This window comes from Leptonychotes weddellii, chromosome 8 (genome assembly GCF_054177405.1).
Source record: "Leptonychotes weddellii isolate Sample4059 chromosome 8, ASM5417740v2, whole genome shotgun sequence".
Taxonomy (NCBI): Eukaryota; Metazoa; Chordata; class Mammalia; order Carnivora; family Phocidae; genus Leptonychotes; species Leptonychotes weddellii.
In genome coordinates, this window is record NC_138376.1 from 7,846,696 (window position 1) to 7,864,256 (window position 17,561).

Here is a 17,561-nt window from a genome sequence, read left to right on the forward strand (position 1 = left end):
CTTTCCCACTGTAAAGCTTAGAAGTACAGTCCGGACAGTAGTGACAAGACGAACGGACCTCAGGCCCGCAGTGTACGCAGGCAGCCGGGTGTGTCCCGGCCACTCCCATAGCGAGGACAATCGCTGTCCACCAGAGGCAGAAGATCAACAGTAGCCAGAGTTTGCTGTTGGTCCCAACAGATTTCCCAAGGTTACAGTGGTAAAAAACAATTTGAAAAGTGGGGGGGAGGTTATGATTTTTGTGTTCCTGACGTATTTTCGGTATAGGAAAATGATGTTTCTCTTGTTGCAGCTGATTTCTTGAGGCAGAGGAGACATGACTTGTCCCGTGGATGTAAAGATCTGATTTATACCATTATACCAGCAAAGAGAATGTATTTCCTTTTCTAAATCCCTGCAAGCATTGTGTTGGTAGAACTTATTGCTGATCTTTTTATCTTGAGTGTTAAGTAAATTTGAGTTTGTTGTTTTAAATTGCATTTCTATGCAGTTTTTAGTTTAAAATTTTGCATGGCAGTAACTGTTCCTTGCTTTTATAGTTGTATTTTGTACATTTTGGATTTCTTTATATGAGATCATAGATTCTCGAACTGTTGTAGTTTTTAGCGCGCTTAGTATTCGCTTGTTTCAGAAAGAACTTTTAATCAAGTAGAACAAACTATTCCTGACATTTATACATGCAGAGACTAAGGCAGTATTTAGTACACGAAATATTTTGAATACACATCTGTCAGTGGCAGTGTGTTCATCATATTAAAAATATACAGGCTTCAGCTATTGAGATTCAATTGGAAATTTTCTGCTGCATGTGTATATATGTCAAATTGTCAGCATGACAAAAGTGACAGATGTTATTTTTGTATTTTTAAAAAAAATTTGTTGTATATAAAGTTTTTTTATTTCTTTTGTGCAGATCAATTTTTAAACTCTAGGTAGGTATCTTTACAGTTAAACTATGAAATGTCAGTGTTCGGCCAGATGGTATGACGGAGCAGTGAAAGTCAGAATTCAGTGGAGAAAACACTGAAGGAACAGATCGTTCTCTGCTTTGCCTTGGAAGTGTCATCAATTTGTAGTTTTAGTGTTAACTCTGCAAGTGTCTGTAGATACATTTTATATTAGGTATCAACCAAATCAGTACATCAGAACTTCAAAATTTGGGGACAGGGTGGGATTAAGTACAAGCACATTTGGCTTATAATAAATGAAGTGATTTTTATTAACTGCTTTTGCCCATATAAAATGCTGATATTTACAGGAAACCGGGCCACCTTTATAATTATGATAAATGTATGGAGTATAATGCTAGAAGATAATATGTAGGCAATAGTGGGTATCTCTGACAAAGTATTTCTCAAAAGTGATAAAAGACTTATTTTTAACATTAAAGAACTTTAATGTATTTGTGGAATCAGGGTTTTTGGGTTTTAAATTTTGGCCAATCAGGATTCTAGGTGATCAATATACAGACCACTCCTGAACGAGACTGTTTTTAAGTTGTCTTAATCAGTTTATTGAATAATCTCTGAATTTTAAAATAAAACAATGCTACTTATGAGAGAATTAGGCCTTTGATAAACCAATTTGAGTGTTTAAAATAAAAATCCATCCATAGAAATACATAAAAATGGTATGTGTTGACGGTTAGGCTTTTTAACAGGTTTGACTTGTTTCTTGATAAATACAAATGGAGTAAACAACTAAGTGAGACCTAAGAATTGGCCTTTGATTTTAATATTTAATTTGTTCCTATAAACCTTGTCAATAAAAATAATAAATCCATGCTCTTGTCTCTTGCATTAATGTCTTACGGTTCCTGTAGCATCCCCCCCTACCCCCCCCCCCCAGCTGAGGATTTCAGAACAGCGGTTTTTAGGTGGATTTAGCCCCATGACCCATTTAATTTGGAGTGCCGTTCAGTGATAACGGACCACGCTCACATTGTATGGAGAGGTCACAAAGGAAAACTGGGAAGTGATCTCATAGAAGGTGGGTGATTATCGTTAACAACTGTTTATATATTATGATCATTTACTTGAAAGGGGGTGAGCAAAATCTACAGAAGGTTTGGAGGAGGGGACTGGTGGGGTGCTTGCAAGCTCATGGGTAAGGCGTAGCTGGTACGAGTACACTCATCACTACAGTGCACAGTGTATTTGAAAAACAAGTCTAGTTTTTATTAAGCAGTTTTACACAACCAGCTGTTCACAATGTGCAGTTAAAACACTGTATTCACTGCTATTCAATTACAAAATCTTCAAACAGTGAAAAACAAACTCAAGAAGAAAAGAAAAGTACCGTGGTTCCTTAACGAACAAAAAGTCAAATGAGTCACTTGAGACAGGAAATTTTTTACGTATTTACTGTACTTGAGCTAACTAGGTTTTTCCTTAGTTTGCTTGTAAGCACAGTACAAGTTTAAGTGCCCAGAAACTAAACAACTGTGAGCCACTTCAAACTTAAAATATTTTGCGTTTATCACTAAACACATGCTATTCTTTAAACATTTTAATACATAACATTTTAAAGCAGAATACTTCCCAATCAGTACCAATGAGTCTCATTAGATAATCTAAATATCAACATTTTCCTGTGTTAACCCAACTTTGAAACCAATTTACGGCTGTTGGCTTTTCTGTGTATCATACTTTGATGGGGAGGGAATGTGTCTAAATTCTGTCTAAAGTTTGCATAAAATACTATTTCTACTTAGAAGCTGACTTTAAATTTTAAAAATACCTAATATTTTGCAAACTGTCTTTAAAGTCATTTTGAGTCCCTTTTTGAAGCAGACTAATATAACTGAAAGAACTGTTCACACTTTTTAAAACAAAAGCACTTAAGTTACCATCCACTTTTCTAACTTCTTGGCAAGATAAGCATTCTGAAGACCCTGAAACCAGTGTTTATTTTAATTGAATTATTTTGTTACGAGTGAAAAAAGGAAAAAGTATCTGCCATGTTCTCAGGCTTTTAAGATATGGCTTTAAATGTGTAATATTTACCAGGATATCCCATTTTTTCTGCAGTTTTCCAGTGGACCTGCCTATGGAATACTGAAAACATAATGCTGTAAAAAATACTCCTGAAGTTTGAATCCGTTATTTTAAAAAGAGGCAGGAGAGGGAGTTTCTTACTAAAGTATTCTGACAAGAAAGATCTTTTTGCCAGTGGGTGCCAAAATTAAGGCTATTTAAAGTGTGCCATCCACCCAAACTTGGCTCTTAGAAAAATAGCCATATTCTAAATGGTCTAAAGTATGAAGACTAGACTATCTCTACCCCATTCTAAATGACAGAATACCTATGCTGTTTAAGGAACTGAAAATGTTGTTTTGCCAATGAGTGCACAAATCTAAAATGTATCACAAAAGATACCTGAATTTAAATTTCTTTTGAATAACCCAATGGAAAGAAATATGTACAATATAAAACAGTCTAGAAGTTTCATTTACTTTTAACCGAAGAGTTTGTGCTGCATCCGAAATGGAAAGATTCTTATCTAAATTTTAAGTAAAAGCTCAATATTGGAGCTATATAAAAGTCTTAAGGCTCATTGGCAAAGATGCTGATAAACTGTCACAGAAGAAAAATACATGGCTTTATCTGGGTTTTTAATGATTGCTGCTTGGTTTCTCAATGTTTGAAAACTGATGAGCCCAACAAAATATCAAATTTAAGGGGAGTCTCCAACCATGGAAGAAATCCAATCCAAAATCTTAATTTAAGGTTCTATTCTGCCTTATTCTGAAATACAGAGGACTTAGCCCTAATCAACCTGTGGAAAAAGCAATTAAATATAAGTGCTTCAAACGGATTCTTGGGGCTAAGAATGCTCTCAGAGGTTTTTTTGTTTGGTTTTATGAAAGTGAGGTTTAACATGTGTTTCAAACTTTACCATTTGGGGCACAGAAGAAAGCTGGGTCCAAATTCTATTCAAAATGCTGCGATCTTGCTTGCTTCTCGAACACCACTCAGATATGCCCCTGTAACAGTTTGTGGAAAATGCCTGTTTGTTGCCTGTAAGAAATAATTGCATAATTTGAGGTCATGTCTAAGGAACTCAGATGATAATCAACAGAATACAAGCTTAAACTTTCTCTGACCCTCAAAGATGGATGGCACTTTGTGTTCCTATGAACACTACTCCCCATCACTGCCCCTGAACTTCTCTGGTTACCCCACCATACCTCACCAGATCATTCCACAACTTACTCTGCAGTCCTGTGAAGTACCGTGTGCCAGTCCTTAGGCTCTGATCTCTCTATACCACGGACTGGAACTAACAATAATGAGTAAGACACAGTCCCTGCCCCCCCGCCATCAGACAAATAATCTCGCTGTTAGAATCAGCGATGAGGGAGGCACTGAACATGAACCGATCCATCCACAGTGGGAGTTTCGCTAGATGGCTGGAACAGAAGGACAGAGCAGAGTTACTTCCAGGAGGTTGTAGCTGGAAGAGAACCAGCAAGCCAGGACAGGAAAAAAAGAATCCTGATCTGTGTCTTCGGGGGTGGGAGCAATGACCAGGTCTGGGTTGTAGCTGTGGAGAAGAGCCAATGACGTGGTGGTAAGCAGACCTCAGAAGATGGGGAAGGATATGAAACAGGAAGCTCCGTGTGAACTAAGCTATGTGCCATGTCACCTAGATGGATGGCTGGGATGGAGCGAAGACGTCCAGCGCCAAAGACTTCAATAAATGGAGGCATCATGATCAGGAGGCAAGGATGCAAGTACCAGCAGGGGAGACGGGCAGAAACCTAACAGAAATGGGTTTAAATTTTTTCTCTGTGAGGTAACAACTATCACGTGAGCCTAAAAGACCTTCTGGAAGCAGCTGATAGTTGCTGCCCGGCATGCAGTCATGCTCTGTTCCCACAGAGCTGGCTCTCTGCAGGCCAAGGACGAATCCAAGATAGCCAGCTTTTAAATGACGTTCTTTTGTAATCCTCCAAAAGTCAGGAAGAGAAAAGGTAACACCAACTCCCATTTTCAATGACTTCACCAGAAGACGTGTGTGGTCCTAAGCTAACATACAAAGTATGAAAACAGATGAAAGCGTGCTGACAATTCGCTTCACTCTGCTACATCTGGGAAGGGGGTGGGGTGGGGGGGTCAAAAGCAACCAATTCACCCCCAAAGAATCATTTAGAAATCTCAGCCACTGGAGGTATCAAGAACCACAGAGGCAGAGGTCGGGCATGAGTGAAAACAGGACTGAAGGCTACGAAGAGCAATCTGGTCCCTCACCAGGTTCCCCGCTCCCACTGCCACAACCCACCCAGAGATCTGAGGAGGCAAGGGTGAGGCACCGAACAATACGGGGATTAAGTCAAGTCTTCATAACTAAGAGCAAAGCTTCCGGCTCCCAGAATGTCAGGAACTGCCACCAAACAAAGAGAAACTACATGTTCCCAGAGGAAAGAGCTACAGATAGATATACTGATGTGTGGGGATCCAACCACCCCCTGGCAAGCTTGCAGGAGCTTTCGGTAGGCTTTTATAAGAACGCCTTGCTCAAATCTAAGCAGACAGTCAAGGATGGGATATTTGGACATGTGGAAGGCAGAGGCTAAAGGAAAACAGGAACTCAGGAGTCATGAAGCAAGAAAAGGATGCTACCAGAAGAATAATCCAAGGACAAGAACGTGCTCATAAAAGAGCCAAAATTTCCTAAGTCAATTCAAGGGTGGGAAGATGAATCTCCCCACCACAACAACAGGATAAGAAGACAGATGAGTAACAGCAAAGAGAAGCAAATCAGATAAATTAAGGAGTTCCAACATATGCAATAGAATATCTAGAAATAAGAGGAAGAAATGGGAGAAAAGGATCAGAAGTGAAAAAAAGACTGAAGGATATGAGCATCTAGATAACACACAAGCAAAAACAGGCACAGAAAAAATTATGGATCAAAACAGCATAACATTTCTCAACAGAAATAAACCAAGAAAGAAGGTAGGCCACTTCATACCCATTACGATGGCCATTATTAAAAAACCCCAGAAAATCATGGAGCCCCTGCGTGGCTCAGTTGGTTGAGGGTCTGACTCTTGATTTTGGCTCAGGTCATGACCTCAGGGTCGTGAGATTGAACCAAGCATCGGGTTCCCCTGCTCAACACGGAATCTGAGATTCTCTCTCCCTCTGCCCCCCCAACCCACACTCTCTTTCTAAAATAGTAATAAATCAATCTTAAAACAATCTCAAGTGTTGGAACCTCTGTGATTGCTGGTGGGAGTGTAAAATGATGCCGCTGCTGTAGGAAACAGTGTAGTGGTTCTTCAAAGAATTAAGCGTAGAATTAATATATGATCCAGCAATGCCTCTTCTGGGTATATACCCCAGAGAACCCAAAGCAGGTTCTTGAAGACACAGGTACACCCATGTTCACAGCAGCATTACTCACAACAGCCAAAACGTGGAAGCAACTAAAGCGTCCAGGACATGAATGCATACACGAAATGTGATCTATAGGGCGCTGGGGGGCTCAGTTGGTGAAGTGTCTGCCTTCAGCTCAGGTCATGGTCCCAGGGTCCCGGGATCGAGCCCCATGTCGGGCTCCCTGCTCAGCAGGGAGCCTGCTTCTCCCTCTCCCTCTCCCTGCTCATGCTCTCTCTCAAATAAATAAAATATTTTAAAAAAAGAAATGGGATCTATACATGTGGTGGAATACAGTTAGTCTTCAAAAAGAAGGATATTCTGACACGTGCCATAACGTGGATGAACCTTAAGGACATATCTGCTGAAGCCAGTCGCGAAAGGACAAGCACTGCAGGATCCTCATCCTGGGAGGAAGAGGCGCCCAGAACAAACCCGTAGAGATGGAAGGTGGAGAAGTGGTAGCCTGGGGCTGGGAGAGGGGGATTGGGCGGTGTTGCTTCATGGGGACCAAGTTTCAGTTTTGCAGGATGAGGAAGTTCTAGAGATGGTGGTGATGAGGGCACAGCAGCATCGTTGTATATGATGCCACTGAGCTATACACCTAGAAACAGTCAAGATGGTCAAAGCCTCGTTCAAGATGGAAATGGGCCGTCGTTGATGGTGTCCGGATATGGTGACTGTGGCTACACTGGGACACGGGCGCTTCCATCCCAGCAAGTGTACTGCAGGGGTGACCACCAGACCCCTAACGGTCTCTGCGAGGCTCATGCAGTACAGAGGAAGTAATGAGACCCTTCAATATTAGAAACAATTAAGGAAAAATAATTTTAGAGCATTTGCCAAAACAGCAGTCCATGTACTTCCTACGATTTGACTTCTCAGGCCCTAATGTAAAGAAACTGGATGCCAAAGATTACAGGTGGGGAGTCTGTGAAGTCTGTCCGTGTTCAAGTGGAGATCAGAGAAGCCCAGCCATGAGAACCGTGGGCTGACTGACCGTGACAACCGCCGACAGAATAAAAGTTCTTTACCGACTTGAAAATAGTTACAATGGTAAATTGTACGTCATGTGTAATTTACCACAATTGAAAAAACACCTGTTTTAAAAAAAAAAAAAGGGACGTAGGAAATAAAAACGCCAACACTGGAGAGGCGTAAGGGGTCCCGGAGGTCAGCCAGCGCAGCCCAGCGCGCCCCAGCGCACGGCCGGAGGGCGCCGGGAAGGGGGTTTCAAGAAGCGGAGCGAACACGCCAGCTCCCGGGCACCCCAGCAGCTGCGGGGAAGGCCGCAGGCGGGCTGAGGGGTGCGGGGCCGCGACGAGCGTCCGGAAAGCGGCGCGAGCCGTCGGGGACGCCTTGGCTCTGCAGGAAGCCGCACCGCAGGCGCTCCGCCGCCCCTCTCGGGTGAAACCGCCCCACCACACGGGCCAAATCTTCAAGCTGAGGAAGCCAGCAGCCAAGGGCCGCCGTGTCAAATCAAAGGCAACGAGAGAAATGTCGGAAAACAGGAAGCAAATTCCTGAAGAAACGACAGGCTTAAAAACGGCTTTCCTGGGAGCGTGAGGAGCTGTCTGGTGTCATGACGCTTTTTTTTTTTTTTTTTTTAAGATTTACTTTAGACAGAGATGGGGGGGAGGGAGAGGGAGAGCGAGACTCTGAAGCAGACTCCATCCCAGCACGGAGCCCGATGCGGGGCTCGATCCCCCGGCCCTGAGGAGATCAGGACCTGAGCTGCCACCAAGAGTCGGACGCCTCACCGACTGCGCCACCCTGACGCTCCTGGTGTCGTAACACTTTTGACTTTGCTTTGAAACCCTGGACATTCCCCCCTTCAACGAAAAGAAAGCAACCAAAATGAAGGTGGTCGCGTTCGGGATCCCGACACGCACCTCGCCAGCAAAAAAGACCGTTCCTTGTATTTCCTCAGCAATGATATCGTAGGCTTCTCCGCTCCCGCCCGTCTTCACGAAGCTGTACGCCATCTGGATCCAGGGGTCTGTGCTCCACCGAGTGACGAAATACTTCGTGGGATCTGGAACTTCCTGTGTCCAGCGGGAGGAGCCGTGAACCAGGAGCAAAGAGGGACTGACACGTGCTGCGGCCCCGGAGCAGCGACACCCAGTCCCGCCGCCTCTAGAAACGGGGATCATCCCTCTGCGCCCCCCGCCGCCGGCATCCCCTCCCCCGACGTCTCACGTCTACACCGTCTCCGGCCAGAGACGCGCGCCCCCCCAACCCAGCGGGCCCTCCCTGGCGGCTAAGACCCGGGCGCGCCCCTCCCGACATCCCGACGCTCGGCAGGCGCGGAGGGTGCCCGGGGCGGAAGGGAAGGGGCCGTCCTGGGCCGGGCTGGAATTCTCAACAGCCTTCACCCAAGGGCCACGGGCCGGTCGGTTTCATGTTCACTAAGCTTCAAATGAATTCTGTGCCTCTGACAGGCACAAGCATGAAAAATATTTCCACGGAAACAATGTGCGAAGTTCCAACTAAGGAGCGTGAAAACAAGTTTTGGGGCAAAAACCCCCAAGCGAGGGACAACTGGAAGATGTAATCAGATCACGTAAAATAAGCCAACACCCTCCGGGGGGGCCTCTCGTTCCTTATGTTACTTTTGAGTCATTTCAACTCTTTCTACTCCTACTCCTTTATTCAAAAAAGATAAAAGCCACGCCACTGACAGATCTCTGGAGACTGTGAGATTTGGTAAACTGACAAATATGAAGTACCCTGAGCTCCTTGGAGAAAAGACAGAAAAGGGATGAGCTGCGTCTGTGGGGTGGGAGAAAATTCTGGACCATACCCCTTTGAAAGGAAAGTTGTCAAAGCTGGCTGGGGTTTGGGTTAATACAGGACGTGGGGAAAAGGCTGAGCCTTTGACATCCTTGGGCAAGCAAGGGGGTGTGGTGCTCGCTGAGGCAGCACATACACTAAAAGGGGAACCATACAGAGAAGATGAGCATGGCCTCTGTGTGAGGCTGACATGCAAATTCGTGAAGCCTTCCACATTTGGTGCAGTTCCCCAGCGAACAGCCCCCCTCTGTGGATTAGCACAAAAAAGGAAGGGAGGGAGGAGGGAGGGAAGTGTGTGATGTGAGCAAAAAAGGAAGACAATGGTGTGAAAGGTGGTACGGAAGACTGCTATAGGCTCATCTGTGTTCCCCTAAAACCCCTACGTTGCAGCCCTTAACCCCCAGTACCTCATAAGGGAACGCTATCTGAGAACGGGCTATCCTCAGGTCCTCACATTACAATGAGGTCCTCAGGGTGGGCTTTAACCCAGTATGACTGGTGTCCTTATGAGAAGAGGAGAGGACACAGACCAGCACAGAGGGAAGACCGGGTGAGGCCACAGGGAGGAGGAGGCCCATGTGCAGGCCAAGGAGGGCGGCCTCGGAAGAAACCAGACCTGCCGGCACCTTATCTTGGACTTCCGGCCCCTAGCGCGGCCGGGTCCAGGTATGGAGGCGGGAGGCTGGACGTGGGAAGAAGGAAGGACGCAGCCCATGCCCCATCCCCTTCGTCCGCAGTAACACAAGCATGGCTGGCTCAGCACGCTGGGTTCTCTGACCTGCTCTTTGAACAGCTCCCGGAGGACAGCCATGCACTGTTGCAGCACCTGCTTGTCATCCAGGGTCCGGACGGACGCCACCGCCTCACCGGCGACCACCGACATCAGCACGCTGTGCTGCTTCTGCAGACACAGGAGGAGGCACAGGCAGGTTACACTCTCTGCTTTCAGGACAGAGGTCCCTAGATGCACGGCTCCAAATCGGTAAGGACCCCGTGCTCACAAACCTCCTTATCTCCTCCTCCTTTCAATCCCCAGTCCGTTTCCCTGATAAAACTCATTATGGATCTATACATTTTGTTGTTTGCAGCTGGAAAGCTCAGGAAGAAGGGTAAATATCAAATTCAGGGTTGCTCTTGGCTTTTCCCTTATAAGAACTTGTTCTAGAAAAAACAGAAGACGGAGGAGGAACATCTGCAAATAAAATCAGGGGAAAAGTCCTTCTCAAGCGGTAAAGAAATTTTGCCCGTGGCTCCCCAGAGAAACCTTTTAAGGTGCAGTTTCTTGGAAGGAAGAAGAAAAGGGAACAACCAGGGTGATTCTTTTGCAGGACATCAATAGTACATTTCAAGTGCCCCGCCCACCGCCCCCTCCGGTCACACGGGCCAACACCACGCCTGCCCTCCTCCGGGCCAATCCCATCCCGCCCTTCGGCGCTCACAGGAGGACCCTCGAGAGTGCCCTTCAGGTACTGCTCGTTACTGTGCTGTGCGGACTCTGCCTAAGAGGCCGCCCCACCAGCCTGAAACACTGATCCACTTCCCGGGGAGCAATATGAGCCCTTGAAGAAAATACGGCAGATGCTGGGGCTCCTTTCCTGTAGGAAAACATACCAGTCCAGGTATCCTCAAGCATATCAACATAGATCTAGAGCATCCACCACGTCCATCAGTTCCTGAGCTTGACCGAATTCTAAACCGTAGGAAGGGAAATTCAAACCACATTTCACCGGCAACTTTACCTGAGGATCCATGTCATAGAACACAGCAAAGAGCCCCCGCTTGCTGGCGCTAGGAGGTACGTGACCGAAAAAATCAGCCCCTTGAACTTTACTGTCCCAAAATCGATAAGGAAATTGCAAGGCAATCTGGAAAGTGAGCAAGAGAAAGATGGTTAGGAGTTTCTGGAATCGGAAGTACGGCAACCTCTAAGAAGCACCCTATAGTCCTTAACTAAAGAGCTATGCACAAAAACAAAAACCTAAATGTTCCCTTTCCATGTGCTTGTCTCGTTTGTTCTCTTGTGAGCATCTGGCTTTTTGTGCTGTTCAGTCCCGTACTCCCACCGACGATGGTGGGACCCACCGACAACCACCAGGCTCATCTGAAGATGCAAAGCATCCCTGAGACCTGGTCTTGAAGCAAATGTCCCTAAGATCAATTCTAGCCACCCCGAGGACTGCCAGGATCCCCTGTAGCGCTGGCATGTTCTGCTAGAGAAGATTTTAAAGGCAGAGGAAGTAAAACTCCTCATTGGGACCAATTAATGAAGGGCAGGCATAGAAAGCAGCCAAAAAAAAAAAACAAAAAACCTACCTTATTTACATATTTATATGCCAAGTTCAAATTCTGAATTGTTAACAAGACTCATTTTCCTAACATCAAAATTCAGACCTCGGCCAGCTCTCCTCCTCTCGTTTTGATAAAGTCCTTTTGTATGCTTCATGAACGATTATTCAAATGAAAAGAAAATCTTCGAATTTTATTTGAATTAAAAAATTATCCACTACTTCCCAATACCAGAAGCCAGGGAACTCCGGTCATCTGACTTTAATCTCTTTAGTTCTGAGGCTTGAGTACCATAGTCACCTTTTCAATGATGCCTGCACCTAAGCTGTTGATAGCCTTCATCTTCTTGTCTGACAGCGGTGGGTTAAAGTGAATGGCACCCTTCTGCAGTAAGGCGAGTGGGACAGTGACTAATACCTGTGAGAAAAAATGAACGGTGAACACACAAAAGCAAGTGAACCTAACACCACAACTACTCAGTGGATTCATTTCCAGGAAATTCTCAACACACAAAGGACACTCCTCTCTACTGCCAATCATGAGATTGTCAACGGTCCCATGTTATATTGAGAAGAACAAGGGCTGTCATGTACTATTGGGCAGGTTGTTCACTGCACAAGGGTGCCTGGCTAAGCAGAAGTGACATCCACATGGAAGAACTCACAGAGAGGTCTTGATGGTTTAGAATAACCCTGGGTAAAAAGAGTCAATGGATCCCAATCCTGAAAAGCAGTACCGTAAGAGGAAATGGCCCTAAATACGGAGTCAGGAGAACTACCTTTGTGTATCATTACCGACACTACCTGATGTGTGGCTAGTACCTGCCCTACTAACCTCAAAGAACTGAGGTAATGCTTAAAACAAAAACTCTTACAATATACATCAGTGTGTTTCAGAAATGGTAAAGTACATCAAAAACAGTATGGAGTATTCTAATCACAAAGAACCACAAAAAAATTTTAAGGAGAAAATTTATTGCAGGGTCTCTCCAATGGCTCACAAAATCATTTAGGAGAACTGAAGTAACAGGTGCGAATGGAGCCTTCAAGAAGGACTGACTCTCCAAGTCCCATCACAAAACCCGGCCATCAAAGAGCTGCTGTCTCTCCATACAATCAGGGAATTTCTGGCTCCAGAACCATGTCACCACAACCACAGCCAGAAGCCATCAGTCCTGCTGCCGGCTCCAGAATCGTGTCGCTTACAGAGCAAGCTGCACCAGCAAAATGGGTTCCTCATGCCCCGCTCGGGACTCCCTCGGGGCGAGTGAGTGGACCCTGGGGCCTCCACTGGCCCCGCTGCAGAAGGGCCCGACACCCTGGCCGTCACGCTTGCCAGAAGTGAAGCAAACGCCACACCATGCCTTCCAAGTCCCACGCTAGTGTAGCTGAGTGGCTGCGCCTTTCGTATCTAGAACCTCAGCCGCTAGGAGTCTGGGAAGTGCGTGTGTGTGTGTGTGCGCGCGCGTGTGCACACAGCAGGAGCGTGCGATGGAACCGAACGTCAAGCACCCTAGCTACCAGAGCCCTATCAAAGGTTTCGTGTGTTTGGCTTGAACCCCAACTCCAGGACCCCAGAAGGCCAGAGTTCTTCCTGTGACTGTGTCACCATTTTCTGCCACAGGGAACTTTTAGAAAGTATAAAGCATTTTCTGTGTCATCATCATGCAATCAAAAAAAAAGGGGGGGGGGCGCCTGGGTGGCTCAGTCGGTTAAGCGTCTGCCTTTGGCTCAGGTCATGATCTCAGGGTCCCAGGATCGAGTCCCGTGTCAGGCTCCCTGCTCAGCGGGGAGTCAGCTTCTCCCTCTGCCCCTCACCCTGCTCTTGTGCTTTCACTCTTTCTCTCTCAAATAAAATCTTTAAAAAAAAAAAAAAATTATTCTCTTGAATGCGTAAGAACTTCAAGGAAATAAGATCTAGTTTTTTTTAAGATTTTATTTATTTGTCAGAGAACACGCGCACAAGCAGGGGGAGGGGCAGAGGGAGAAGCAGGCTCCCCGCTGAGCAGGGAGCCCGACATGCGACTTGATCCCAGGACCCTTGAGATCATGACCTGAGCCAAAGGCAGACGCTTAACTGACTGAGCCACCCAGGCGTCCCAGATGTAGATATATTCTTAACAACAAAAAAGCTTTCAAGAGCACATGAGCGAAGGTAAACAAACAGGCGAAAGAGATAAACATACGTTGGCCAGGGACTCCCACCAGATCTCGATGCAAGCAGCCTAGAGACCACACCACAGTTCGTCAAATGTTTAATCAGTGTATCAGGTTGGGGTGGTAATCTTTCACTTATAAGATGGTTTGGAAACTTCCAATTCAAACCATGTGATGTGTGCAGACTACCATAAAAAGACTTCCTTTAAATGTTTCGGAGCAGACTCTGAAACCCAGCTCTGCCCTAATAGCCCTGGAGAGCCGGATTCAAAGAAAGGAAGGCAAAGGAGCCTGGTTAGGGTCAGGCTAAGGGTGAGCCGGCAGAGGGTGAGCCGGCAGAGTCACAAAATCCCAGTGGTTGAGCCATCAGGTGACTTGCAATTTTAAAAAGAGGTATTTAAAAAAAAATTTTACCACTAAGAGGAGCCTTAGATATTAGGCTGATTCTCACTTTGGGGCTCACAGATAAGGACACTGTCACTGGCCTGGCCACATGCTGGACTCACCTGGGTAAGTGTTACAAACATGACCAGCACGATTCACTGAGGATCTCTGCGGGGTGGGGTTCTGCAGTCTTTCTTTGTAAGCCCCTCCCAGGTGATTCTAACCTGAGCCAGGACTGAGAAGCACTACCAGTCCAAGGACTACATCCTACCACTCCTAACTCCCCCGAGAGTCAATGGCAGGAATAATAGGAGGACCTGCCCCGTGGGCTCATACATTAGACCCCGTCTCTTCATTTGACATGCGATCCTTTACTTCTGTATGAGTATCATGGACTGTGGAGTACTTGGATATAACTGGAAAGTGCAGAATACAGCTAATCTAGGAACCAGTGACAGTCTCTCAGTTACACACTGTGGTCCTCATTTCAGACATAAATAAACCGAAATAAATTTACGGGGCTTATTAATCCTCCTCTGCCCCAAGGAAGCACCTTTGCTCTCCAACACCATAGAAATCTCTGTGTGATGTCACATAGTATAACACTGTGGCCACTGTCCACCTACTGAAGTTGTTTACAAAAAATTCCAATAATATAAAAGTACTTCTGCCAGTTTCAAAATGAAAACAGAGAGCTGTCTTGAATTGAAAAATGATTCCACGTCAAAACAAACTAAAAAAAAAAAAAAAAAAACCCCACCGCCAACTTGGAAAGTACTGAATTAAACAAAATAACTTTTTTTGTAATGCACAACTTCTCAGAGCCTTTAACACACTCATATTTAACCCAAAAAGTAGATTGCAGTATACAATACTTTTCAAACTTATTTGGCCAAAGGATTTCTTTTCTTATTCAACTCTCAGTACTGATGTACCATAGAACCCACTTTAAAGAAACACTTTTCAGAATTCCATCTACCATGAATCTAAACAGTGTTAGATCAATTAAATCAGATTTGCAGATCCACACATAATTGAGTGCAGATAGGTAACTCCTCAGGACCCAAACAAGGCTCCAGGCAGATTGCCAAAGGCAAACATTTTGGTGGAAAACACGGTTTTCCCAGATCCACAGACCCCTGGCAGCACCTAGTGAAATTCTATCACCTACCTTTTGTGCTGTACAGCCTGTCCCATCCGTAATGGTAACTTGCACTTCATCTCCAGAATAATCAATGCTCTGTACCTGCTCAAGAAAAACAATCATGAAAACCACAAGGGATGGAGCCATACGATCCAGGATCCTCTCCAAGTCTACCATGTGAATTTCTATCTCCAAGACTCCAAAGAATCTAGCAGAACTAGTATTTCCTGTTTACCCAAACCCAAAGATCCCTAGCATTCAGGGATCTAAATGACATTTACAGCTTACTTCAGGGAACTATCACCCAGTCACTAAAATTTATAAGCACTTTGTCAGAATAGGGAAAATCTTTATGCTCGTTTATCTAAAGCAAAATATACACATAAATTACAGTCTCTGTGATTAGGGCGATGCACAGTACAAACGCATCAGGACAAAGATGCGAAGGGAAAACTTTAGAGTGAACATAAATGCACTGTCGGGGAGGTTATGAGACTCCCGCACACATTAGTAACCAAGGTGCATCTGCACCACTGTTGCTTCCAAACAGCGGGGCTACCTAACGAACAAGGTCACAGCAAGCACCTGTGTCTCCTGTGTAATCCACGTACCCCACGCTTCGCATCCTCCAAACACAAGGCCATTCCAGAGCCACCCGCCCCTCCCCACCGCTGTTGATACTCACTGGAGACTCGAGCCGAATGTCTAGGCCTTCTGCTAGTTTTTCAAGGATTACGGAATAGCCAGGCATTAGCAGAGTATGGTCACCAGCAAACTGGGCAAAGAATTCGTTGTGGTCCCAGGAGCGAGCAGACACCTGGGAAACAATAATGTGCGGGGAAGCTTATTTTATTATTATTTTTCAAAGTAAACTCTACCCCCAACGTGGGACTTGAACTCACGACCCCAAGGTCGAGAGTGGCATGCTCTACTGACTAAGCCAGCCAGGCTCTCCAGGAAAGCTTATTTTAGAACAAAAGGTAGACATGATTTGGGCATGGGTCCCACTCCTTGACAGAAACACAAGGTATATTATGTGACAACAATCCTGGAAAAGGAGAACTCTATGAATAAAACTGCATTTGAACAACTCCATCTATAACATGCCAACAGTTTGTCTTCAACGTGGCATCTCTACAGAGGCTGAAACCCCGCATGATTTTGGAAAACAGTTACTCCAGTGGCAATGAAGAATCGAGTGAAGGGATGGATGCCTGGGTGGCTCAGTCGGTTGGGCATCTGCCTTCGGCTCAGGTCATAATCCTGGGGTCCTGGGACTGAGCCCTGCGTCAGGCTCCCTGCTCAAACAGGGAGCCTGCTCCTCCCTCTGCCTGTATCTCCCTCTCTCTCTCTGACAAATAAATAAAATCTTATAAAAAAAAAAAAAGAATGAAAACGGAGAGGTCCTGATTTGGACGGTAAGTTGGGGTCATCTGTGGAGCCTCAATTCAAAATACAGAAGATCCGAGCATCAAGACCACAGTGGTTATAGGAGTGAGGCAAGTTTAAATTTATTTCAGCAAGATGCACAGACCACAAGTGCAAGGCTCCTCTTTTTTGGTGTCTGGAGAACAGTGTTCTCAGACCACGCAAGGCTCCACAGAAAGGCCTGCAGGGCCTCCTGGGGTGGGGGAGCGGGGAGCGCAGGGGAAGAGGGCGGCGAGCGTGCCAGGCTCGGGGCCCCTCACCGATCCAGCCCGAGGCCTGCCAACGCTTGCTTTAGACACATTCTCTGAAGGACGTTTCTCTTGCTTTAAAAACAAAACGCAGTCTAAACCACGGTGGGGTGACTACGCTCAGAAGTCATGGTTTTTGAACTTCCCAACAGCAGAACTAGTATTTCCTGTTTACCCAAACCAGTCTGGGTTGAGTGCTCACACACACACACACACGCGCGCGCGCACGCACGCACATGCTTGCACACGCACACGCTTGCACACGCACACGTATGTGCACACACACGCGTGCGCACTCACACGCACACCCCCCAGCACGTGCACACCTGATGGAGGTGCTGCCCCAGTCTGGGTTGAGTGCTGACACGCGCGCGCGGGTACACACGCACACGCACGCACACCCCCCAACACGCGCACACCTGATGGAGGTTGCTGCCCCAGTCTGGGTTGAGTGCTGACACACGCACACGCTCGCACACGCACACGTATGTGCACACGCGCACACACACGTACACCCCCCAGCACGCGCACACCTGATGGAGGTTGCTGCCCCAGTCTGGGTTGAGTGCTGACACACGCACACGTATGTGCACACACGCACACGCACGCACACCCCCCAGCACGCGCACACCTGATGGAGGTTGCTGCCCCAGTCTGGGTTGAGTGCTGACACGCACGCGCGGGTACACACACACACGCACACCCCCCAGCACGCGCACACCTGATGGAGGTTGCTGCC

General features: G+C 46.3%; 2 protein-coding genes and 2 non-coding genes across 4 annotated transcripts in view; 3 read left to right on the forward strand and 1 right to left on the reverse strand.

The window, feature by feature from the left end:
* The window catches only part of DEK (DEK proto-oncogene), a 31,159-nt gene extending 29,377 nt beyond the window's left edge, over window positions 1-1,782 (forward strand). The window contains exon 11 of the mRNA XM_081827616.1: window positions 293-1,782. Coding sequence (XP_081683742.1) covers window positions 293-304 — 12 coding nt within the window. The 3' untranslated portion in view covers window positions 305-1,782. The remainder of the gene's footprint in view (window positions 1-292) is intronic.
* Window positions 1,783-2,155: 373 nt separating this feature from the next.
* KDM1B (lysine demethylase 1B) overlaps window positions 2,156-17,561 on the reverse strand; it is a 58,855-nt gene continuing 43,449 nt past the window's right edge. The window contains exons 11-17 of the mRNA XM_081827620.1: window positions 15,832-15,963; window positions 15,174-15,248; window positions 11,763-11,879; window positions 10,916-11,041; window positions 9,955-10,077; window positions 8,276-8,428; window positions 2,156-4,019 (exon numbers count right to left, since the gene is read on the reverse strand). Of these exons, the coding sequence (XP_081683746.1) occupies window positions 3,936-4,019; window positions 8,276-8,428; window positions 9,955-10,077; window positions 10,916-11,041; window positions 11,763-11,879; window positions 15,174-15,248; window positions 15,832-15,963 (810 nt within the window). The 3' untranslated portion in view covers window positions 2,156-3,935. The remainder of the gene's footprint in view (window positions 4,020-8,275; window positions 8,429-9,954; window positions 10,078-10,915; window positions 11,042-11,762; window positions 11,880-15,173; window positions 15,249-15,831; window positions 15,964-17,561) is intronic.
* LOC115942404 (small nucleolar RNA SNORA1) lies at window positions 7,011-7,140 on the forward strand. Its single transcript, XR_004077012.1, has one exon. It is a non-coding gene; the product is annotated as a small nucleolar RNA SNORA1 (small nucleolar RNA).
* Window positions 9,290-9,396, forward strand: LOC115942403 (U6 spliceosomal RNA). The gene has a single exon (XR_004077011.1). It is a non-coding gene; the product is annotated as a U6 spliceosomal RNA (small nuclear RNA).